This window comes from Crassostrea angulata, chromosome 10 (genome assembly GCF_025612915.1).
Source record: "Crassostrea angulata isolate pt1a10 chromosome 10, ASM2561291v2, whole genome shotgun sequence".
NCBI classification, from domain to species: domain Eukaryota; kingdom Metazoa; phylum Mollusca; class Bivalvia; order Ostreida; family Ostreidae; genus Magallana; species Magallana angulata.
Window position 1 is genome coordinate 43,125,889 of NC_069120.1, and position 25,575 is coordinate 43,151,463.

The 25,575-nt window shown below is 34.2% G+C and overlaps 1 protein-coding gene across 18 annotated transcripts in view; it reads left to right on the forward strand.

Moving 5' to 3' along the window:
• Positions 1-416: 416 nt before the first annotated feature.
• The window catches only part of LOC128166152 (microtubule-actin cross-linking factor 1-like), an 82,654-nt gene continuing 57,495 nt past the window's right edge, over positions 417-25,575 (forward strand). For 6 of the 18 annotated variants that reach the window (XM_052831124.1, XM_052831116.1, XM_052831122.1 and 3 more), the window contains exons 1-9: positions 417-1,251; positions 7,018-7,079; positions 11,040-11,087; positions 12,547-12,636; positions 13,520-13,597; positions 13,845-13,937; positions 24,522-24,685; positions 24,961-25,076; positions 25,311-25,417. In XM_052831124.1, the coding sequence (XP_052687084.1) occupies positions 1,137-1,251; positions 7,018-7,079; positions 11,040-11,087; positions 12,547-12,636; positions 13,520-13,597; positions 13,845-13,937; positions 24,522-24,685; positions 24,961-25,076; positions 25,311-25,417 (873 nt within the window). In that variant the 5' untranslated portion in view covers positions 417-1,136. Of the gene's footprint in view, positions 2,010-7,017; positions 7,080-11,039; positions 11,088-12,546; positions 12,637-13,519; positions 13,598-13,844; positions 13,938-17,094; positions 17,312-18,563; positions 19,866-24,521; positions 24,686-24,960; positions 25,077-25,310; positions 25,418-25,575 lie in introns of those variants that run through there. The other 12 variants (XM_052831129.1, XM_052831133.1, XM_052831130.1 and 9 more) reach the window with 9 other exon arrangements.

Sequence of the window (25,575 nt, forward strand, 5' to 3'; positions counted from 1 at the left end):
TTTATCTTTCTTGTACCATCCCCTAAAATAGAAATTTTCCATCATTCTCGTCGTTTCTGAAATAGCTGCAAGTCTTTAAAAACTTAACATCTTGAATTAATTGATTAATTTTTTTTATCATTTATACACATTCATTTTTTCAAATACATCAAGTTGCATATTTTCTGTGATGGGGGTGTGGTATTTTATGCTAACTTTTAAAGATTGTCAAGGTACAGTGACGCATTTTTTACTCAGCTCAAAATGTACCGTTAATTAAATTCCTATGAAACATCAGAATGGATTACGAAATTGTAAACCTTCGCAAAATATTATGAATATTTGAACTTACATATTATTTTTATTTTCATTCGCATGGAAAATAATGTGAGTTTTTCTTATTATTAAAAATATATATACAGTCAGTTTTATTCCGTGAAATTCTACGTAGAAAGAAAGTAATGATCCGGCTGAATTTTACCAAGAAACTGAAAGTAAAAAATATTGAAGTCAATTTGAACAAATGCAGTGATTTTTTATCGCTGGAATTTAAATTAAGAATACAGTGAAATTCCAATTATTTTATCTTTATAAGATAAAAGTGTTACAAAGCAAATATCAACTATAAGGTCGGCTCTCTCATTTAAAAATTGCTTTACACGATAACGATTTTAAGCCCTTGTTTTTTGGCAATTGTAAAGTACAAAAGTAGTGTAAACACAATGCATTATATATGCAGATCGATAAATACGGCTGATACACAGCGACCTGGCAAAGGATGACATCACACTGCATGCATGCTGTAGTAGCGGCCATTTTCGCGAAATCATTTGTACAATCCCTGTGTCTGATTGAAAAGATGCCTGTGTTGTAATGTCTGTAATCACCGAGTAGTGTTCAGAACGTCATTTTTTCAAGCGCTCATTGTTGTCCGGGTGAGGGAAATTATACGGCTATTTTTACATAGGAGTCACAGAACAGGAATTTTAGTACACTCCATGGATTTGTTAGTGGTGATCGCATGTTTCATTGATTTAGAGAACACAGGCCGATGATATTTTACTGGAATCAGCTCTCCCCGATCATTGAAATCTTGTACGGGGTATAGAAAATGATGAGTGAATAAAAGCTGACACATCGGTTCGAATTTCCTCACTATGGCGTCGTTCTCACCGGATTATTATTTAAGACAGTATGGAAGTGACCAAGTGCCTCTAAGTTTAGGTGCTCTTCAACTAGAACCAGCAGACCGAGCAGTTCTAAAAATCGCAGGTAATTTGAATTAATTAAAATTGATTTATTACATATCGTCCTTTGACATCGACCCTCATGAAAAAAGAGGAAAATTGCACGTGCTCATGGTAAGGCACGCGCAATTTACCTGGCAAACACAAATATGCATGTAAAAATCTGTTACTAAGTATTCCTGTTGCATTCATGGCAATACATAATATTTAAATTGTCGTCTGTTAAAAAAATTCAAACGTCCCAATCCATTCCGGGCCGGTGTATTCAATCCGACTCGGATGAAAGTTTTACCTTTGGCCTACGTCACACAGGTAAACTTGTATATTGGGAGTTTTAATAGACACGCATGGTTTAGTGTATGAGTGACATGAATGAATTATTCTTTGCCTAGAAAGCAAAAGGAGTTGTTGTGATGGCTTTGAACCTTACCGACAGTTTAACGTCGAGGGGATGAGCACCTGCTTTTTGAACTGGTCTGAGTTTTAGTTTCATGCACCTATCGTCATGTGAAATCGAACCAATATATCGCTACAGAGTTAATGTACTGTGACTTTAACCCCGTAACGACACTTTCGATAAATAAATCGGGAATTTAATGTGTGGACGTTTAATTACAATGGGGTATGTTGTGTAGCTGTTATGTCATGGAATGTAAGGTAATGCCCATCGTCTGCTGAAAATGGACACAGCTATGTACAGATTTCGATCGGAGTCCAGCAGTGATGAGCCCCCCTCCCCCACTGCCATGGCTCACTATGAGCAGAACAGAAGGAAAGAGACAGGTATTCTTAATGTTCATCATTAGGTGAAAAATGCCATGTTAAATGCTTGATTGCTAACAGGGAGAAAACTTGCAGGACAGGTGTGTTTTCACGATTCTGAACTCCCACATGCAGAAAGTTTGGTGGAATTATAGATTGAATATTTTTATTGACTACTTTAAACTTTTGGCATAGTGTCAGATAGTAGAATAAAACTGGTTATATGTGACATTGCTGGTGATTGATGCAGCAATAGATCTGCTCTTTATTAATAGGTGTGAATTTTACAGATAACAGATGTGACACTTAGAAGATAAAAATATCCCACGATATTCAATCAATTGATTTACACATAAAATGTAGGTGTTGGAACATAAATTAAAGATTAAGCTTAAGGTTGCAAACAGATATATGTATCCATTGAACCTAGAACATTTAAAAACCTTGAAATATCTCCCCTTAGAAAGAGAGAAAGATAGGGAAATGGGGATAGAGAGAAAAGAGATTATATACTCTTTTAACTGTAAGCAGATATGTAACAATTAGTTCTGGTATATGTAATAGCTTAAAGCATTTTGTTTTGGTTTTTTTAAAAGTTGTGTTTTTTCCTTTTAAATGTAATAGTATGTCTCTCATCAGATTGTTAGAGAGAGGATGGGGACATTTTATAAATAAAGAGCCTCATTAAAAAGCTTTAAAATGCACACTTTTCTCCACAATCATCTCTTTCAATTTTGGAGCCTTCCTCCTACTTAGCTGGAGCCATAACACCAATTTCAAATTGATTGAAGTTCATGAAATTTAAATTGCATAAAGATTTCACACTATAACCCAAAATACTGAGTTCACGTTTTAATCAATAGCTGAAGGTTTTTTCCCCAGCAATTTACAAACAATGTGTCTGCAAAATTAATGCCCATGAAAATTTTGTTTGTTTTGTTACAAGAACCTGTTTGGCTACCTACATGTAGGTGAACAATACATAAATGTCAGAATGTAGTAATAAAATAGACTCTGTTTGCATACATAATGGACTTTTTATAATGCATTTCAAATATATGTAAATTATAATGGGAAAATATTTTATCTATGGTATATTAAGCTTCAGCTGGTATTCTTTGATATCAAAAAGATGTTCACAATTTAAAAAACAATTTTGAGCCAAATTGATAAATCAAAGTGAAAGTAAAATAGAAATATTTATATCCCAAAAATAAAAGACAAAATTATGAAATACAGATAGGTACAGAATTCAGATGTATATTGATAGTGTATTGCATAATAATTTGCAGCATATGTTTCAAAACAAGGAGATAAGATGCAGTTTAAAGATGCAATATGAATTATTTCTAACACCAGCCCAAAGCTGATCTTTTGGAAGGGGAATGCATTGATGCAAAGTTATTTTTGGGGCTTCAGCCCATCTGTGTAAGGTTTGAAATAATGCATGAGACTACAAAATCAAATCTTAAATTATATACACAAATCTTCATAGATGTGTACCACCCTACTACCAGGTAGTAATTTCTGGTTCTTATAAATCTTACATGAGTATTTTCCTTAATAGAACTTATATGATAGATTTCATGATACTTATTCTGAATCACTTGGGGACAAACCCTGCATGCTTCTTTTGGTTAAGGACCAGATGGTTCATGTATCATCCTAAAAGCTTTAGTCTACTGTGGGTTGGAAATTGGAGTTGTGGGGTGGGTACAAGGGTACTATAAAAATCAATGTACATGTTTTAATTACTAATGTAGTGTATTTTGCCCTTTAATTAGATAGAAATAATGTTAGCTTAAAAATTATGATTTAAGAAATATTCTTCCGTTGATGATATGAATAAATGTATGTTTTAGAACTTGGAATGAAAAGAGACCATGTATATGTAGCCCGGTATACTGGTAGAGAAGATAACATTCTTGTATTTTGTGGTTGAAATGGGGCCAAATCTCTTTTCTGGCCACTGTATTGGAAGCATATTCCATCTTTTTGAAAAACTGAAACTGATTTTTAAGGTGAAGGCTGTGCTATCTTATTCATGTTATTGATTGCTGCAATATTGTTCCAGACTGTACAACGAGTCAGTCCAAAGTCTGCAAGTCATTATGGCAAATTTGGATGTCTGTGTTGGCAAATTAGCAAAAATTTACAGTTTTCAATACATGCTATCTCTGTTTTGGGACTAGTATCTTTCTATGGTATATTTAAGACTTTATGGAAGTTGATCGGTTAATTATATGCTCAATTACCCTAATCAAGACTTGGTCGTATCTTTAATGGCACTTAATTAAGTATGATATCTCTTGTAAAACACATTAAAGAAAATAGTGATCAGAAAATCATTTACACTTTTTCTGAAATATTGAAGAATACTTTACAATCTTTGGGGGGTCTGGAGAACACAAAAAGTAGGTGACAGTCATATTAAGATTGTTTACTTAAGAAAAGACTGTAAAATCTTTTTCTCTAAGCTAGCATACTTGAGACATGCATTTCTGGTCCCATTATTTACACAATGACAAAACAGTCAGTGATAACCAAATTGAAAAAAAAAAATCTTGGTTGAACAAGCCAAGGATTTCTGAATTTCAGATATGGGAATAAATTTCAAGTTGTAGAATCCTTTTGAATGTCTACTTCAGTCTGCTTGCTGTGGTATCTTGATCTTTTTTTTAAAGAAGTGCGAGATTATTTTCAGTCCTCATGTTCACAAAATGACAAAGCGAACCTTTCGTGGGCACTGTAGTATGCGGTTTGTAGAGGTGTATAAGTTTGATATAATGGTAAGTCAGATAGGACACAACAGATTAACGCCCAGGTGTTAGCTGCATGTTACCTTGTGCATTTGTTGCTGCTGTGCAGCTCACAGCATTGTACTGACCATAGATATCGAGCTGTCAATTTAATGCAGGTACTTCACATAATATTTTAACAACAGATTAAATCCCAGGTGTTTAAGTTGTGTGATATCGCTGTGCATTTGTTGATGCTGTGCAGCTCACAGTATGAAACTACCCTGTAGATACATGTATAGAGCTGTCAATTTGATGCAGGTACTCCACACAGGACTTGCACAGTAGTGATGTCAAAGTCTAGTCTGACTCATGCAGGCAAGCATATGGACACTGTATCGTTCGTTCATTCATACTTTATTTCCCTTGTGCAAGGATTTCTGGTACTTAAAACCTAGTTGATCATCTTTGAGATACCCTTTCATCTTGTTAATTATCATTCGCATCAGTTTATTAATATTCATGTATCATTCCATTCAGTCTTCCTTCATGGGAGGAATAGTGTGGTTTTGGCATCATGATTGAAGAGACATAAATATATTCACTTGTTGTATTAACAAATAAATTTTAAAAAGTTAATTGGTGCATGTTTTATTTAAGCTACTATGTCCATTGAACTTTAGGTATTTTGAACCCATGGTTCATACTGTACATGTACCATGCAAGGGGCAAGCTAGGTTAAAAAGCCATCCCCTGTTGTACAGAGGTACATGATTTGGCAAAAATTGAAGTGGAATTAAACACTTGTTGAATGGATGAAGGGATAAATGAAGAGGACAACAACCTGCCTAGTCCAACAATACTGTTCATTATGGCGGGAAATCTCAGCCAGGTGCCCCTCTGATTATGTTTTCATGCCTGGTCTATCGGGTCATCATTATTGAAGGGTAGAGATATCAATGTATTCATTGTCACTTGTGGGACTTGTTTCCTGGAAGGAACTATCTGTCATTGAACTGAATTATTAAATGCTTTATAATATGAGATTTGTAACATTCCACCAATAATACCAAGCCACAGAAAATTCATTCTTGCCGTTTTAGTGTGGGTAGGCATGCAATGCATGAGGAAATTAAGGTCTCATTCTTAAGGGCATAATGTTTATATTGACTTCCTAACAATGTCTGTAATGTCCTAGCTAGCTTATATGGCAGACTTATGTTTTGTTTATATGGCAGATTGAAGCCTGGATCAGTCTGAAACAAGTTTTATCTACAATCATAGGTACATATACATCTAGGTATACCAGGTATCCTACATAATGTATCTGGATGTAAAATCGCATGATAAAATACATAAAAATAATGTGAATACATATATAAGCCATAAATTCTTCAGAGCATTTGGAGATCTACACATGGACATTGTAAAAACATAAAACTGTCTGAAGATCTGTGCACATTGAAGAATCCACTTAGATTAATGTTGTAATTACATAACTTTCTATATTGTCAGAAACTTGCAGCCTAGCAGGGTGTGCATACATATTGATTGAAACTGTTTTAAAAAGTAGACCTGTTATGTCATATGCAGCTACACCCTATCTTCTTATGTCAGAAGGAAGACCACTTAAAATGTGTAACGAGATGTGAATAAACGTTATAGGATAAAGAATTCAATTTGTCAATTAAGGAAGAAAGTAATCGAAAAGTTGCATAAAACTTGCAATGTGAACAAATTTTTCAGTACTTCTTCATTTCAAGAACTGTTGACTGTTTATCCTAGCTAATATATCACATTTTCTGCATAGTATATACATATGTATTTCTGATTGATTGAAAAAAGAATATGCTGTGCAGCATGTTATTACCAAGACTCATACATGTAAAACGGAAGCATTCATGATCTTTATCATTTATCTACAAAGATCAAGTCTGATGAGCACAGATTGTGGTAGATAGTTTCCCACTGAAGAACAGAGACACAATTTGGGTAAAAAGTTATCCTCTAGATACATGCATATTTAGAATCAGTGTCATTGTAGCAATATAAATGTATCATATTAAACAGGCTTGAACCATATAATGACATCCTATGATGTACACTATATAGGTACACTACAGGTGGAACTGTATCTACCCAGTATAGGTACATAAAAATATACTATACATGGTACGTGTAAATGTAGTTTATATATCAGATTCAGAATCTTGAGACCAAGTTTGGAAGATTGTCAAATGAGCACAGGTGTTTTTACATATTTGAAAGTTTTGTTGTTTGTTTGATTTCAGATGAAAGAGATGCAGTCCAGAAGAAGACATTTACCAAATGGGTCAACAAGCATCTCCTGAAGGTATGCAAGCTGGCAAACAAAAACAAGACAACTGGTTTAAATTCTCAGTGTTTTTGTAGCGTTAAATTCTTACATGTAACTTTATCTCAAATCAAGTTGAAGAGCGTGACATTTACACTTGCTGTTGACAAATAGAGTCAGTACGCAGAGGCAGGACTTGATTTAATTGTGAACAATCTCCTCTTTTGTTGGTCAGTCAGCCGTAGGAATGCTGATGTATCAGTTTGTAAATATTTGTCGTAAACTTTAAATGTAATATGTGCTATCAGTTTGATGTCAACAATTGACATGGGTTACATACATGAGATTTTCTTTTTGAAAGCTAAGAAAACATCAAGTATATATAGAAGAAAATTGTTGTGGCTTGGAAGCACTTGAGAATCTTTCATAAATGAATTAATACATACACAACTCCAAATACTTTGTAAATCTGGCCAGGTTACTAAATGCTTGTTTTTTACATAAGAAGCTTAAAAAAATATCAAAATAAGGAATAAAGTTTCTAAAAATTCAACATGGAATACTAGTACAGATATTCAATGATTAATAATTAGGTTCTTATACAAATTAGATTAAGTACAGAAGCACAATATTTATTTAATGTATCTATATTGTATATCTCTCTCATGAGGACTATATAGTATAGCCTTTTATCTCTCTAAAAGTTTTATTGATAAATGAATCTCAGGAAAAGTTTCTTTAATGACATTCATACACCTACGTTGTTGCTGTTGTCCTGTCAGTAGCATATTATTACCTGGTATGTAGCACTAAATACAATCTAATTATCATTTCCCTTTTAAACGTAGAAATATCTGCTACTGATTCAAATCTCTGACAGGAAACATTTAGCACCTATTTCCTTTTAGAAAATGCATCATAACATATGTACAAATGTTGTGCAATCTGCAGTATTCTGGAGTGTTCTGCAATCTACTCTTCACAATCTCAGTGTAAAATTTTTTAACATTTATGATGTACTCAATAATAGATATGCAATGTATAATCATTGAGAGAAAATCCACTGACTTTTTCGTCCATTCAAATGAATACAAAAGCTTGACCTTTCCTGAAATCTTTTAAGACTTATTAACATTTCATTTTAATATTTTAATACTGTGCCTTCTCTCAGTCTTTCATTTTTTATCTAGCTGGAGGGGACAAAAATGTTATTACGGAAAATGCCTAATTAAGATTAGGCAAGTGCTTGAAAAGTATTAATTTTGGGGGGCGTTTCATGGATCAAAGTAATACAAGCTTAGAAATGTTGGAATTTTCACAGTACTTCAACACTCTAATGAATTAGCAGGCAGAGGATTTTTTGCAAAAGTATTTTAAGACCTGGTCCCTCTAGGCCTATATAGGCCCCCCCCCCCCCCCAGTGTAATAACAAGTAGAAGAAGTATTTTCTTTTTTTTACCATTCCAAGAAACATTTTCCCTTGCAGTATGAAACATCTGGAGAAAATAAAAGTCATGATACCTACTCTACGACCTGGTGTATTCACTTACTTAATTGTAGTAAAAACTGATTAGTGACCTAGATAATGTAACCAGGAGGTTGTAAAAAGGGAATATTGTACAAGAGACTAGTAGCATACTACGCTCTGCAATATCTTACTAGGATGTGTAGAGGTATGCTTTTTATTGGTGGCCAGCTATAACTCCACGGTAAATTCCCACTTTGTGTGTTACCTGGGCAATAACTCAGTTGTCAGCTGGTCGACTCAGGTGTGCTGGGTGGACCTGTGTAATCCATGGCCAGCAGCTAGGGCCAGCTAGCGAGGGCACGTGTCATTAATTATCAAGGTGCAAGCAATCGTTTTTACAGGCCTTAATTCACACAGCCCATGCACACACATATATAACTGTGCACAGACTTTGTTCTTAAGTGCTCATGCCAATTCTTCCTGTTTTGTCAGACAAAATTTGCTGTTAATACAGTATTATATCAAATTTGTGACATCAATATATGTTAATTTGTCAATCACTGATAACACTTTCCCCAGTGTTGCCCCCAAAAGATCATCAAAATTGACAAACATAGACCAAGCCCTTGTTTAGCCACAGGGGTGTGTGGGTCAGGAGTAATTCGCTGGGTCCGTGTAGGAGTTATATTTTCTGTCAGTCTCATTTGATGTAAGAAGTTGTTTATTATGACTGTACCAGTTGGATCAGCATTTCCCCTTATCTCATCACTTAGTCAGGAATACTTGTGTTGTAGTGTAGAGGCTCCTTTGTTATAAAGAATACTGCCCCCTCACACCACCTAAACTCAAGAGCCTAGTGTACATGTAGGGACACACCCACTGAAGAAAGATGTATTGAAATATTTTAACATGTATTAATTATTCTCCAATCTAGGAATCACAGTTTCATCCCAGTTATGTGCATATAACTGTGATGAAACTTCTTTCGAGCAGCTATAGCATTTCCGCTTGCCTCGTGTAAGGGTGAATGTCTTCTTTGATAGCTAGAGCTCTCATTATACAGAGGGAAGAAAAAATATGTGAGGAAGTATGTAGTGTAGAAATGCCAACAAATATACTACCTTTGTGCACATGGGAAGAAGAATTTAAAATTAGAATCAAGTGAACCTATTTTTCGTGCCAATAGTGAACAGTATGTTTGACACAATCAATCTGAATGGGAGACTGGCATGTAACCAAGAATTAATCCAGACATATGGTTAGAATGTGCCCCACAATTCATAAAGATCCCCCTCATCTGTATGATGGGTGGATACGGGAAGTTAGATGTCTATCGATAAAAAATATACAACATGATGTAGCATTACCCATACCTGAATATGCCCTATAGCTCCCTTCCCCATATCCCCTCTCCCTACAGCAATATTTGTCATGGTCATGTACCTATAAAGACAGAGTACATATGACTTTTGTTGTTAACAATGCAAGAAGGATGTTGATACAGCTTAACTATGAACTGTAAATAATTGATTATGTATGAATTTGCCCATGTTTTGTTGGCCAAGAAGTAGCTATTGAAAGCGGTCCAAATCCCATATCTGGCATTTACTGCATGTAATTGAGTACTAGAGGTCAAATGCCAAGCATATAATTAGATTTGAATGATGCATGTTCATAAACATGTACAAGTACTGATACTTGCTGGTCAATATTGTGACCTGTAACTTGATTACTCTCGTGTTTTAGGATTCGTCAACACTGCTTGCTGGATGATCAAATCTGATGACCGTTTAATAATAAATAAATGTTTTTATAATGTGTTTATCTTTGATCCTTTTCGTCATGTCTCAGAAAGATGATGCTCGATTGAGTCAAAATGCAAATAAACATTTATTTTTTGTTTGTTTTATGTATCGAACATTATGTAGTAATGTCTGATGTGCCTCTGATAAATCAATACTATTGGGAGGCTTCCATCCCTACAAACAATGCAGGACTGAGAATCCACATATGTCCATAGACTGTCCCATTAATGACAATACAGGCATTTATACAGCTACAGAAAAAGTAATTTGACCCCTCTAATTAATTTGATATGTATTGCCTCGTCAGTGTGTATTGTTTCTCATTTTGGCCTCTGTTCCTACAATATGCAGACCCTCTTGTATTCAGTAACAAATCAAGTACAAAACAAACTAATGTGGCCAGTCTGTTGAAGGCTGGAAGTGGTGTTTATACCTTGTTCCAGCCACGATAGCTGCTTATTTGAACCATTGCCAGTTTGATAAACTAGTAAATACACAGTCTGAAATGGGAGGCTACTCTAATTGTCATATTTGTTTTATTAAGTCTGCATCTTACAGAGTTATCTTCTCTTTAAAACTTGTTCTTTTTTGTTAAGCAACATTATTACTATTTTTAAGTATACCGGTATATGTACATATAGATATTTCAATGATTTTAGAGACTTTCATTACTCTAAATGTTATAATATACTGGTAATGTTTTATAATGTTTATACTATTACATAGTGGTCTCCCCTTCCTGTTGATTATATGCAGCACTGGAGATTTTCGCAGGTTTGATATCAATCCTAAAGATGCTATGCTGCATGATTTGTTGTGTTAATTCCCCCAAAATTGAAAGAAAATACTCATTTTACATTTTATAAATGTTTGTAAGATAGCGATTTGTTACAGTTATGATGTTTGTATATGCGTCTGATTGCTTAAAACATTTCATTTTTTTTAAATTATCAAATTTTGTAGTTTGGATAGAATGAAAAACACTGAGTTTATTTCATTTATCGGCATGCATTGTTTTAATACCTTTACATTTGCGTCTGAGTATTTGTTCGAACCATTTAGAAAACATTTTGTGGAAATGTCCACGTTCATCACCCTTGTTCGTGACAGAGATTCTAATGGAGTCCGGTCAACACACTAACTTATAGGCCATCAATGGCAATCAACAATTTTCTTTTAATTATCTTTAAATTTAGTGGAGATTTCTTCCCTTCATTCATTTTATTTGTTGACTTTCGAATTAGTTTTGTTTATCTTGGGATTAAAAAAATAGGGTATGGAAGTTTTGTACTTCGTGGGATGGGAAAGATGTATGGATTATTTGCTACACTGGTCTCTAGATACCAATAGGCGAAGCTCGTAATTGGAATACAAAAACTAATTTACAGATATTTGTTATAATTATATGTATTATGTTTATATAGAGGTGAACGAAGAAATAGAACCATAGCTCTTAACACTAGTTAATTTAGTCATGTGCAGTTCTAAATATTTCTTTTGAAGTGGGGAGATGGTTGTTTTATAAAAAAGAAATCTTTGCCAGTAATTAGTGGTGATCAACTCTGCACGACCTGTCAATTGATTTCAATGATTAATTTATAAAATTAAAAACTCAAGATGAAGGGTCAAATTTAGAAAATCGTGCGCGGCAGACTGCACAGTATGTTAATCATCAATGCGCATGCTTTATTGTTTTTATTAAGCATGTCTGTGTCTTATATGCATTCCATTGTTAATTGTTCTACCTTAGTGTGTTGAAATGTAAATGTTGTGGTTTTAAGACATTTTCATTCATCATTTTTTATATTTCATTGTTTTAAGATTTATGCCAACATGTTTACTTAAATTAAAATCGAGAAAGCTGTTAGAATGTCCCTTAAATATTTTTTTATGCTTAGTTTATAACATCAACAGTATTTTGACAAGGTTCTGAGGAAGTATAGCTTGACGTTGAATGCTTTGTTACATTTTTCTAATTTTACATATTGATACACATTCTCTGTTGCAGGAATATACTTTGTTTCAAAAAATACTGGTAAAGCATATAACTATACATACAAATGTCTTTATTAAAATTATCACAGAGGTTATTGAAGAATGAAAATTGATACCAAGAAGCTTATTTTTTATATTTCGTACTTGTGTACATATCTGAAATCAATTTGATTGTATAAATGTGAGTGTTATGTATAAAAAAATAAGATCCTAATTAGGTCATGTTCACTATTTACAGGCGGGTAGACGAGTGATTGACCTGTTTGATGATCTTCGAGATGGACACAACCTGATCTCGCTGTTAGAGGTCCTAGCCCACGATACTCTGGTATAATCTTATGCATTAATTCATAGCCCACGATACTCTAGTATAATTTTGTGTACAGTATCATTTCATAACCTGTCTGTCAAACAAATTTATCTTTGATTTTGTTCCAATGTATATAGATCTAAATCTTAGTTTACTAACAATTTTGGGAGGTATCTTTGGCAAAAAGAAAGTTTTTCCACAATTAATAAACAATATTATCAAACATACAAGCAGAAGCAAAACCCTAAAACAAAAAAAATGTTGAGATTTGTGAAGCTCTAAAAAAAATATTTTACGTTAGTTTCCGGAGTTTAACAAAACGAGCAGCATAAGGGGACCATGTTGTTTGTTTTTCCGGATTATTGCTATCAAAGTGATTGAGTCCCGAGATTAAATTTTTTAGACATTTAACTTTGTTTGTTAGTTGATGGTAGATTAGAGAGCTTGAATGTCATAACTCCGAGTAATGTCGACCAGACGATCAGGGTCGATAAGAAACCCTGGCCCGTTATCTCCGTAGATAACACTGATTGCAGTGTCATCTTGTTTTAATTTAAGCATAGGAATAAACAGATATTTAAAAATAATTAATTATTCTGTATTTTTCCTTGCTCATTGTAAATTGTAAGCAATTATAAATTTTGATCTCACAATGATGTTTTAAAATCATACTTTGTTGTTGATAGCTTTGTTGCCATGCAATGATATGTTATCTAGAGAAGCTGCATTCTTGGAAATTAGATTGTTTCAAATCCTGTTTTGCAAGTGATTCAATCAAGTTATCTAGTTGAAGTTTAAAATTCTGTAGATTTATGAAATAAACAAATAAGTAATTATATATATAAACTTACATTTAGTAACATTTCAAGTGGATTTAGTTGATGTTGTTTTTTCTTTTAAGCCCAGAGAAAAGGGTCGCATGAAATTCCACAAAATACAAAATGTACAGATTGCTTTAGAATATCTCAGTAAGAAAGGGGTAAGTATTCATTATAAATGTGTTGATTTGTTTGCAAAATCATTGTTTAGCACCAGCTTTGAAGTGTTGACATGGTTCAAATTAAACCTTTAATATGCATTCATTGAGAAAAAAAACCCACATGATTTTACTTAGGTTGATTGTGCTTTTATTTAGTATTAATTAATTGTTTTTTCCAAACATTTTTTGATCAGTATGATTAAATATATGTAGAATCTGCAATAGAAAACTGTTTTTTCTAAATCAGATTCGACTGGTGAATATTCGCTCGGATGAAATAGTGGACGGCAACCCAAAGCTGACCCTGGGATTAATCTGGACCATCATCCTCCATTTCCAGGTAAGGCTGTTTGGTAAAAATAAAAATAAGGCTAAAAAAGAAAAGGGGTGCAACTTGTTTGTTAAGAAAATTATTCGAATGTCTCTCGGCGTTCATGTATTAATCTATAGATCTATCAAACTTAAGAAAAAGATTTTGGCAAAGTTTAGCAGATGTTTAGAAAGTTTGGGAAACCCAGCCCTTTTGGATATATGCAAAAACCAGCTGTGCACAGCAATGGTAGGATTTATTGTATTGACAGGATAAGTTGTTTATAGGTTCAGGGCCTGTCACATGATGCTTTGAGGTCCTCTGTATTTTACTGTTTTCTATTGGCGATAGAATTATTTTCACACAGATAATGCCAGTTCTTTACATCCACTTTAGACCATCAATGGAGAAGATTCTTGGGATTATAACACAGGTGCTTGGTATCTGTTGATTTTAACTGCATATTTAAAAGCCGCATGGGGGGATAATTGATTGTCCTTAATGTTGCTTTGAGTTAATTTTAACTAGCTTTGTGTTTCATCTTGACACTTTTGAATTTTTTCAACACAACCTGCAACGACTTGTAAACAGTCTACGAATAGATAAGGAAAAAAAATGACAGCGTTAAATTTCATTCATTGGATTTCATAGCATTCTTCCTTACAATCTGAAAGTTGGGCATTGTGGTAGAATTGTTTAGTCTTACGTTGCAGACTGAAAGTAATTTGTTATTTGATGTTTATGTGGAAGAGTATGCTTAATCCTCCTTTTGATCTGGAATTTGAGAATGTTTAGATATATCTACCATTATCATAAAACCAATTCTTAAGTCATTAGATAAAAAATATAAAAAATCTAGTGAAATTTTATGAATCTGGTGTTGCAGAATTCATATTGCTTTTAATTCTTATCTCTGATTTTCCTGTCAAGTAAATTATAGAAACTCTCGTTCTGAGCCAATCGTAGACTCTCTACTGTGCAACTGTGTCTGGGATAAGATAGATGCACCGAGATGAGATGATTGATGCTTGGACTCCTGTGATTTTGTTAAATCATAAACCCTTTGACTCATCATTATGCTGATGAGTCAACAGTCTAAGACAGGACTAGGAGCAGACTCTATCAGATGGCATTTTCACTGACAAATAAAAAAAAAAATCCTGATGCAATGGCTTTCGGGTCTCTGCTAGCTTGAGTGGTGTTCGGAAAGGTTTTCTGGTAGAGCACATTGCTTGCATGGTGCTTCCATCCGTGCAGACAGAGGGAGCACTCTGCAAGAAATCCTAATATCATTTTGATTTCTGATGGAGATAACACAGCTGTGGCTGATTATAATGTTTGATGGCAAAATGATACACAGATAAAAATGCAGGGTGAAGTTTTTTGACATATTGTGATGATGTACTGGGGTTCACGGCTTACTCACTTTTCCCTGGCCAGCTGACACAGTGATGCCTTCGAGCTCTGAGATTGCTGCTGGAAAAAAAATATCTGGTTCCACCAAACTGTGATGTCTGATCGGCTGTGGAATTTGGTGTCATAAGAAATCAAGATAAATGAGACATACTGGTACATGGATTCTCACCAACTGTTTTAGTACTTGTTAAGGCATTTAAAAGCAGATTTGATGTCCCGCATTGCTGAAGCAAATTGTCTGCTTGCTGATAGGGACTGAAGCACCTGTATGTCACATTAAGTTCAACTTGGAACAACTTTTATCTCTTTGATTAAAATCTTGCAAACACTGTTAACAAAATTAGTCATCAATTCACATTTAATTACCAGTGCTTGGCCATGTTATTAAAATGATAATTAGGTGTTTATAAATTCTTTTGAGGTTTTAATTTGATTTAATTATTCAACATCCACGCGTAGAGTGACATACGACTTACCATACAGCAGTCCATGTACCATATTCGTACGCAATCCCATCTTTCATTATAATTGCTAATTGCAAGCTGACTTCTTAATGTATAAAAAAGAAAAGCCTTCATCACAATTTAAATCTCATTGATGGCAAAGTTTCTAATTTTTTGAAATTCCGGAAATTATCAAATTATCTTTTTACTGAAAATTACCAAATCTCATTTAAATTTTTTGCCTGTAAAATTTCATTCAGATGCTTAATAAAAAAAATAACTTTTTATCTGCAAGTCTTCTCCAGTTTCTACCTAATTTTCTTAATAGAATGTATACGGTACATCTTAAAAGAAAAGTTGTTATGTTCGCAATAAATGAATATTTGGGCAATAATTTCAGGACAAAGAAAAAGTTCTTCTTTTCACAATAATGGTTCAATGGTGGTTCAGTAACTTTTCTTTCTTTCTTGTTTTTTTTTTTTTTACACAGATAGCCCACACCAATATTTTCAAATTTTATGTTTTTTACAGAAAAAAAAATCCTGATACCAATCTTTTCTTCTTTTTATTTTTTATCGAAGTGAATCACAAGTGCTCATGTCTTTTCACCAAAATGTCTGAAATGAAAAATCACCAGTTCCTGATCTGAGGGTTGCTTATCAATAAGGCTAGATAGGTGAAACAGTAAGCTCTGGGCAGTGATTGTATAATTGAGCTATCACAAACTTAGCTGTGTTGTGTTTTCATCGGTTGATGATGCATGTGATAGCTTTCCTATCCAGACTTGGTGTGTAAAGAACACCCTCAGTTTACTTTCTCTGTGAAACAAGAGTTTGGCATGACCAGTATTCGGGTGAACAAATTGAGAAACACAGGGCAAAAAAGCCAAGTTTGTGAACAAAAATTATGGAATGTTTGTTTTTGAGTTAACGAGAGCCTGTTTATGCCGTCAGTAATTTGATGTGGAGGCCCATGTTCAATTGTTTTGGAATATCCAAAAGTATTCCGCAGTGAAAAGGGGATTTTTGACGTGAGGTTAATTAAATACGCATTTATCCCGGAAAAGTAAGTTTTGATAAAAACAGACTGGATGGATAGGTTTTCAAATAATTGAAAGTTTTCACTGACTGACCGAAGAAGCTGTATCAGGCATATCATTTTCATTCTACAGAGATTTTGATGTACCTAGAGTAATTTAATTTCTCTAATTTGATGAGTGAATGGATATTGAGGAGGAGAGCACTGCTGTTTAATGTGTGTGCTGTTATATAACCACCAAGCAAATTTATCTCCGTTACCTCAAGCCATCCAGCACTAAATTACTAGGAGGAAATACATGTGCTTTTTTGCAGCCAGGATTAATTGAAAACATGGGATAATTGTTTCTACCTTCACAGCTATACTTTTGTGGGGTTTTTTTTTTCACACACACTCTCATTTTCATATTTATCTCATGGATTGGAATTATTCGCTAGTGTGGAGACAATGATGAACTTTACTTATAACCTCAAGCGTAAATTTAAACAGAAGTTCTCCAAGAAAAAGGTAAGGTAGCAAGCTTTGTTGTTTAATTTGTTTGAACCTTCCTGTACATTAAGATTATTCCCCTCTTTTCATTAGGGCAAAGTAGAAGCCAGCCAAACTTAAATGAATTTAATCTTTTGCATTAAAGTGTGTCTTTGCATTTAAGTTTCAAACTCAATTTTTGAAGTTATATGAATTACAAATAAGTGTACATGTATATTTTAATGAAAAAATGACAACAACAAACTGTCAACAATCTTAGAATATATAAATATATGGTATATATGTTGTAGTATTGTTTTTGGACCGTTTTTTCTTTAGTACCAGGTACGTTCCATTCAGACAGTGAGACAAAAACGTGATGGATCTTAGCAAGGTTAAAGAGGGTTGCGTTTTGTTCTGCAGGGGAATCTTTTGAAGGCGATGAATGACATTACATAGATTGATAAATAATTACGCAGATTTCTGCGATAGTACATTTGATTCTTCAGCTGATGAAGTATTTGTTTAGCTCAACTAACATCTGTTTTTGGGATTATAGACTACAGGAAGGAAAGGTAGATTGCTCAAAACAGCTTTATTTTTCAGTGGGAGGGAGATCTCGTTTTTCAATGCAGAAAGGGATCTTGATTTCTGCTTATATTAATGGTGTGGGGTTTTATGGTATATGATTTGATGAATAGTTTTCAAGCTTGAAAGTGCAGAAACATATTACTGTGTGGGGGGACTTTATGTCTTATCCAAAAGATGGCTTCTGATAACTTATCATTTCAGAATTCATCACTTAAAAATTGCAAAAAACATGGTCATATATTTTGTGCTTGATGGATTTTTATGTCTCATTCCCTCTCAAAAGAACCTGTATTTTGTGTTTTGGAAGTTGTTTTAGAAAGGGATTAAGATAAGGAAATTGTGAAACTTTTTGGAAGTAAAATGAAAGATTGGCAGTATATTGCTCTGCAGTGTACAATACATATTTGATTCCAGCATCCTTGCTGTTTTGGTTTTACAGGTTTTTGACAAGTAAAATCATAAAACAAACATTCCCCAGTATTTCTGTCTGTTATCATACCTGGTGCACAAAAATAAAAGTGACGTACGAGGAACAGAGAACCTAGTTTTTTTGTGCAGCATCTTTGCCATTAATGAATTGCCACATACCCAAAGCAGTGGTATAATGAAAACAAAGTGACATAATGTTCCAGATGGCTTAGTCTGATGCATAGGGGATGGAGTATTTTGTATTCAACCATCTCCTGCTAAGTTGTAGACAACCTTCCATCTCAACGGGTGTCTATTCATCTGGCAAGGTCCATTCACAAGAAAAGGTTATACCCCAAAAGAATTTAACTAAGGACAAATGAATGAAAAATGGAGAGTTGCTTTGACCTAGAGTGCTATGTGTGGCTGAAGGACAAGTTGCTGAAAATTGATCATAGAACTGTTGTTCATGAGTTGAATGCCCCTCTGAGGAATTGTTTTCGTAAACTCAATGGCTCTCTGTCACAAGAGTGTTTATAAACGGCCAGGTTGACTCATAATGTAGTATTTGTTTAAAATCGTTTCATCTTACCATTAAAAGAAATAACTCATTTATAGAGGAAAAAATCAGGATATTCTTGTTTCCTTGAATCAGTTGAAGAAAATTCCAAACAGTCAAGAATATAATGATCCATTTATCAACTTGGATCCTAATATAGATATAGGCCACAACATGACCCCGAAAAACGCAAATATTTTGATAAGTGGCCCCAACAGGCCATTTGGATTGTCCATGCAATTGTTGTATATAGACCCTGTGAAGAATCGGGGTATTGTAAAGCCCTAGGATCAAGACTCTACCATTAGTGTACCTGAGAATCGTGTAATTGGTCAACTGACATTGGGGGATTACTGTATCAGTACGTAGTGTTTGTTCAGTGTGTATACCCGAAGAGCGGCCCACACCCTGTGGTCTGGTTCACACTGTCGCTAACAATATTGACAAAGGAGACAGAAAGGAATGGCTGCACAAGTCTTTTATTTTTTTTCTGTGACCGGCTGATTAAATGCAGATCGAATTTCGTGCAGGGTTTGGATACCTTGACCTGATCTCACTTTATGAGCTTGATTAAGTGACAATAGTATTGGATTAACCCTCTAATCTGTTAAAAATTCACAACAGTTTGGCAGAGAGGCGATTTAATGTTGATCACACCGCATTTGGCACCCAATCCGATCATTTGAATACACTAAAAAAAGAAATTGTATATTTACATTCAGCAGTGTATTTGATAGACAGATATTATGTTCGTAGGCTTTTGTGGTGTTATTCATGGGCAATTTTACAAACTCTGAATGGGAAATATTTAGCGTCGCATGTGAAATTACTTATTGGAGCAGAAACAACTTAAAGGATTTTGACGGGACCAACCTGTGTTAAGGAGGACCTTTTTGTAATGTGAGGGTAAAAACTTAAGGGGGAAGCATGTTTTCATGCTTCAGAAAAAAGAAGAAAAAACTTAAAGGGAAGCCTCCTTTGGCTTCAGAGGCAGTTGTTTCTGTGAAGGAACCTCAGCGTCAGGCTACGCAACAGGTAAAACCAGATCTTTTGTGAACTCAGAATAGACAACACTCGATCTAAAAAACAAGATTGCCGCACAATTAGAGTGAGATGAAAGCTGCAAAACATTGTGTTTGCAAAAACCATTTAACATTTGCAATGATTAGGAAAAAATCATTCCTTTTAAGAATTTGATTAAAATTACCTTATATACTTCTATTATTTTCCAAAATTTAAATTACAATTTGATTTCTACTATTGTTGTATCATGATGATTCAATAAGATTTTTTTCTAATAGTTAAAGTAAACTTAGGGCTTGGAAGGAAACAGAGGTGACATATGAATATTATTTTCATTTTGTCAAAGAAAACATTATTTCCTCAGCTAACATGTCACCTGTAAATAAATATGGAGGACCCGAAGGCTCTATTTTGCACTTGAGAGAACACACTGTCCTGCTTTTTATCTCATCACAAAAGGATTTAAATGTTGTCAGTCTTTAAGCCTTTGTTTTAAGATATTCCACTACTCGAGTTCACATTCCTGTATTTAGGCCATTCTCATCATTAAGAGACTGTGGAGTAGTGTGGACCGTCTTTCAGATAACTCACTTAAGATTATTAATGAAGCTAGCTAATGTGAATTCTTAATACTTGTGGAAATAAAGAAATGGACCAAATGTGATACCTGGTGTAATTTGTCATTTCTGGGTTAAAAATCCTATTCTTTCTGGATTATATGGTATTTCTGCAAGTCATAGCAAAGAGCTAGAATTCTATGTTAGAAATAATTGTTTATGGTAATGACAGTGTAAACAATATTATATGTATATTAGATGATAGTAACTGGGAACTAGCTCTTACAAGTTTGTATAGGAAATATCTGTAAATACTTGCAGCACATGATGCGGTTAAAACCACACAAACCAATTTTTTTCTGTAAAACCTAAGGTTAACTCATGTTTGTTTGAGTTTGATTCTCGGGTTTTGTAAGAAAAACAACTTTTTTAATGCCACTTTGTCAGTCTCAAGAGATTTTTATGTTTCCCTTTTCATTTTTTTTGGAGCTAAATTTTTTCTCTCTCTTCCGTAATGTTGGATGATTATAAATATATCCGTCTTGCGTACAGAAATGAATATATTGCCCATCTATATCACATGCCAGCCACTCTGTTTATAATTGATAGTCTCTTGTACCTACAAAGCATATTCCGAAGTTTGCTGAACTTGATCAAGCAGCTAATGAGAATTTATAAAGTATTTAATATGACATGGAGACCAGATGTTGAGCAGAAATGAGGTCTGCCATGTGGGTTAAAACAGACACTGAGGGAAAACATATGGTTTATGTGTCAAAGTAACCTGAAAGATTTCAGGTGTAATGCATCAATGAATTATGCAAGGGAACAAAACGAGAAATAGTAATAAGGAAAATTTGTTTACTTTATTACTTTTTGAAATAAACCTGGTTAATTTACATGAAGGAAGAGTTGAAATGTGTCTAGCATTTGAGTGGTGAAATATGACAATAAATGCATGTAAAAGGTAAATGTATTACAATTTTTGGTCTTATTGAAGTGGAGATGAGAAAAAACTCTTCCTGTCATAAATTATTTTGAATTGACTGTAATCATGCAAGGAATTTGGCAGAGGGCTCGGAAAAGTTTTTGATCTCACTTTATCTTATCCCAACAAGTATTTTAAATTAATTTGATCTGTGGCGTCAAACTTACAAATGCATATTTAAGTGGTGCTCTAAATCCTAGGACCGTGTTGCACTTAGAGGGGCCAGCTATTTTGAAGACGGTCCTCATGCAGACTCTTTAGGTCATAGTTCTGACAATTGGTAGCTATAACACCAATATTTACCATCTACCACCAATAAAATAAGGGAAAGTGTTCATGATTTATAAAACAGCTGATTTATCTAATATTGGTTTTACAGATAGGGTACTCCAGCGGTAAGTGCTACCTAAGCATTACCTGGCTGGAACCAAATAAGTGATTAGGATAAACTCCATAGAAAATCTAGAACTCCCTCATTTACCTATGTGCATTACTATGCCCTCGCCAAAGAGGGCACTAGCTCTTGTGTCAACAGTAGGGGAGATAACTGCGGTGCTGCTCTGTAGAGAGTGGGGATATTGTGTTGATTATTGAATAAATAAATCTTTGGGACCGGGTGATAACTTCGCCTATATCAAGTTAATAGAAGATGAAAGCATGTTTATGTACATGAACTACCCCGTAAGTGTTTGGTTCTCTGTAGACAGTAGCCCAGACAAAGTCGTACATGGCTATACACAACAAACATCGAGTGCCTTGGCCTCAGAGAAAGGTTATGTGAAATGGGATCTTGGTGGCAGAAAGAGGAAAATTATTATCATTTTCTGATAATGCTGACATGTGCTTGGGAGGCATATGCATGTTTCTTGTTGATTTCTTCTTTTTCTCTCACAGGAAAAGTATTGACACTTCATCAATTTAGAATATTTTTTTTTCTGATCAACCCTTCAGTCTTATGAATATGTACCTGGTACAGATATAAAATTGAGTTTTCAAGATTAAACGACCAGTGGTGGAATTTTCTGCTAGGTTTGCTAAGAATTCTTCAGAGTGATTTATGTAGAAGAAAATTTACTTTGACATGAATGTGTGAATTTAAAGTACAGCAAAAATGTTGTGTTTGGTAGTTTAGGTCAAAAATGGATTTTGTAAAGAATCCTTGGGTAGTTAATTTTCAAAATTTTACACTGAGATATATTTTTTTAAAGGTTTTCCAATACTGTGGGGCTAGGAAATTATGTTAAATGCTTTACATTCAATTTACTACCATAATACTCACTGCTCATGTGCATATCTAAGTTCTATTATTTAGATTTATATTAAGTTTTTATCCCTCATATTGCCTCAGTTTTTGAAATTTTCCGAATTTTGATGCGTATAAATAAAAACAAAACAAAACTGCTGTAGTTTTATTGTATTGAAGTATCCAGTTATTTTATGGCATATGTGATGCCACTTAATTGATATGAACAAAATTGAATATTAAGTATCATTATTTAAAAAATCAACAAAAGTTGAATCCCCAATTGAAACCTGCAGATCTTATATGTGGTAATAGAATGTAGAACCATTTTAACAAGACCTTGGACTTTTGGTAGGACGTTACTACCTATTTCTTGCATTAAAACAAGTAAAAAATGACGCTGGTTTCGAGTGAAATATGCACAGATTGTGTAGTCTTGGCTCAAAAGCCAGACAAATCTTGTTTATTTCAAAGAGCCATGACTGAGTGGCCAACAACGAAATAGACAGACCTACATCACAATGCTGTTTGATTCAACCACCCAAAGTCCAAGCTCCTCTTAAATTGGTTCTAAAGTTCTGAATCCACCCAGGTGACCATTTTGTATTCTAAGATACAAATATGTGCAATACGATATGATACAACAGGTATTTCTGAATAAAGGAGTAGTTGTATGTTGATCACAGATGCACAACCCAACACTGTTTCACAAGTCATCAATGTATTATGTATGGAAGATATCACATTTACCTAGCATATGGGATGACCCATGCCGATAAGAAACCCAAACAGACTTCTTTAAAGCAGCTACTAGCAGGGTTTTTTTCTCGTGGGGGGGGGGGGGGGGGGGGGGGGGGAGTTATGTAATTTTCGAAAGCAATGTGAAGAAAGACACTTGATCTTAATCTTTTATAATCTTTCTCTGTATGTATATCGGCTGAACCTTTGTAGCTCTGAATAACTTTATTTTTAGAGAGTATCACAAAATCTTACATCATATTCAAAAATAATTTTGAATGCAAACTTTAAATATTGTTCATAAATTGTTCAACATTGCAAATAAAGAATACATGCTTAATTTTAGTAGATAATGAAATTCGAACATTGCTTTCTTATATCATTCCATATGTTTTGTAGGGCTGTACAATTTTGAAGAATCTATAAAGCGCATAAAATATTTTATTGAATGAAAAGTGCACTCCTTCTTTCGACAGGCCCTTTAATACTAAAAATACTTTAATAAACATTGGAAGATAAACATCCTTTGAGTTGCTTTTGAATCATTGAATGGCTGTAAATTTATATTCATCTAGCACACATTGATTTTTTAAATCATATTTAAATATTATTGCAAAGCCTAATACCTGTAAACCTCTTTTGTTGATTTGCAATAGTGCATCAGATTAAGGTAAAATGGGGGATGACGAAGTGAGAAGGCTCCACACATTTTACAATGAATTCTTCATTCTTTTTTACTATCAGAGTCTGTAGTAATTGCTTATCAACTTATCATATAATTTTCGCAAGCTTGAGCAATTCTCCTCCAAGGTTCAGTGGTGGTAAATCTAGTTCTTGGAAGTCACTGAGTGCTCATTATAAAGGCTGCCGAAGATTTCTTAGTTTTTCAATTCTGATAGGTCTACAAGGCCCCTACATTTTCCTATCTGGTCATAAAACCAACTTCCATGTTCATTAAGGGTGAAGAAGAATTCAGCATCAACTTGTAGAGATGTCATGGTCCCTAGTTAGCATGCTTTCTTGATAAGCTGTATCAGTTTCTTGATAACAATGACTAGGTTAGATCAAAAGTACATATCTTCTGTTAGCCATAGACTGTTATTTTCTGTGGCCATGTTGTACCTTGGATTTTTGGATTTCAGATCTCAGATGTGGTTGTGTCAGGACAAGAAGATCTCTCGGCCAAAGAGGCACTGCTTCTTTGGAGCAGACGGACAGTTGAAGGTTACCCAGGGGTCAAGGTCAAAAACTTCTCCAGTAGCTGGCGAGATGGACGGGCATTTCTTTCAATCATACACAGACACAGGTAGTGAAAGTTTATGATGCACAAAAAATACAACTTTCTCCAGCTCACATTTCTATCAAAAATAGAGTTATCGATAAACATGCTTAACATACCTAAATACCAGAGAAGATAAAAATTTGATTTGTAATAATTTATCAGTTTATAATACATTGTAAGACCTAAAGGAATGAAAGTGATTTTGCTGCCAGCATTAATTTGTTACAATGTATTCAGCCTATTTTACTGTATGGTAAAAAACCCTGTTATAAAACTGTGCCATCATTTCCTCTGTTTAGACCTGACTTGGTGGACTTTCGGAAGGTACAAGTGAGCACACCAAGACAAAACCTAGAACAGGCCTTCAGCATTGCAGAGACGGAGTTTGGGGTAACACGACTGTTAGATCCTGAAGGTAACCATTTCTGTGATATAAATCAGACTTTAAGTCCTAAAAAACATGGGTTTTTTTTTATCTTTATATCATTATGAACTTTTAACATGGCAAAATATTATTAATGAATTCTGATTGGGGCTCAGAGAATTATTGTAATGAGATTCTGTGTAAAATTAGATGCATGGCCTAAAAAATTATTTAAAAATTTTTTTTTTTATGAAATATAAAATTTAAAAAAAAATGTTGTTACAGATGTTGATGTCCCAGAACCGGATGAGAAATCTGTGATCACTTACATTTCCTCTCTATACGATGTCTTCCCAGATGTTCCCAGTGTCGAAGAAACTCTTAGGGACAATGTAAGATATAAGAGATGCCAATTTCACCTTGATACATATCTGTCTCCTTTAAATAATCTGGAGTAATGTGAGCTATAATAATAATGTGATACTGTAAATGCCTTACTTATCCTTAGGTCACCATTACCGGGCTTGGGTCCCACTATTTTTGGTAGAGG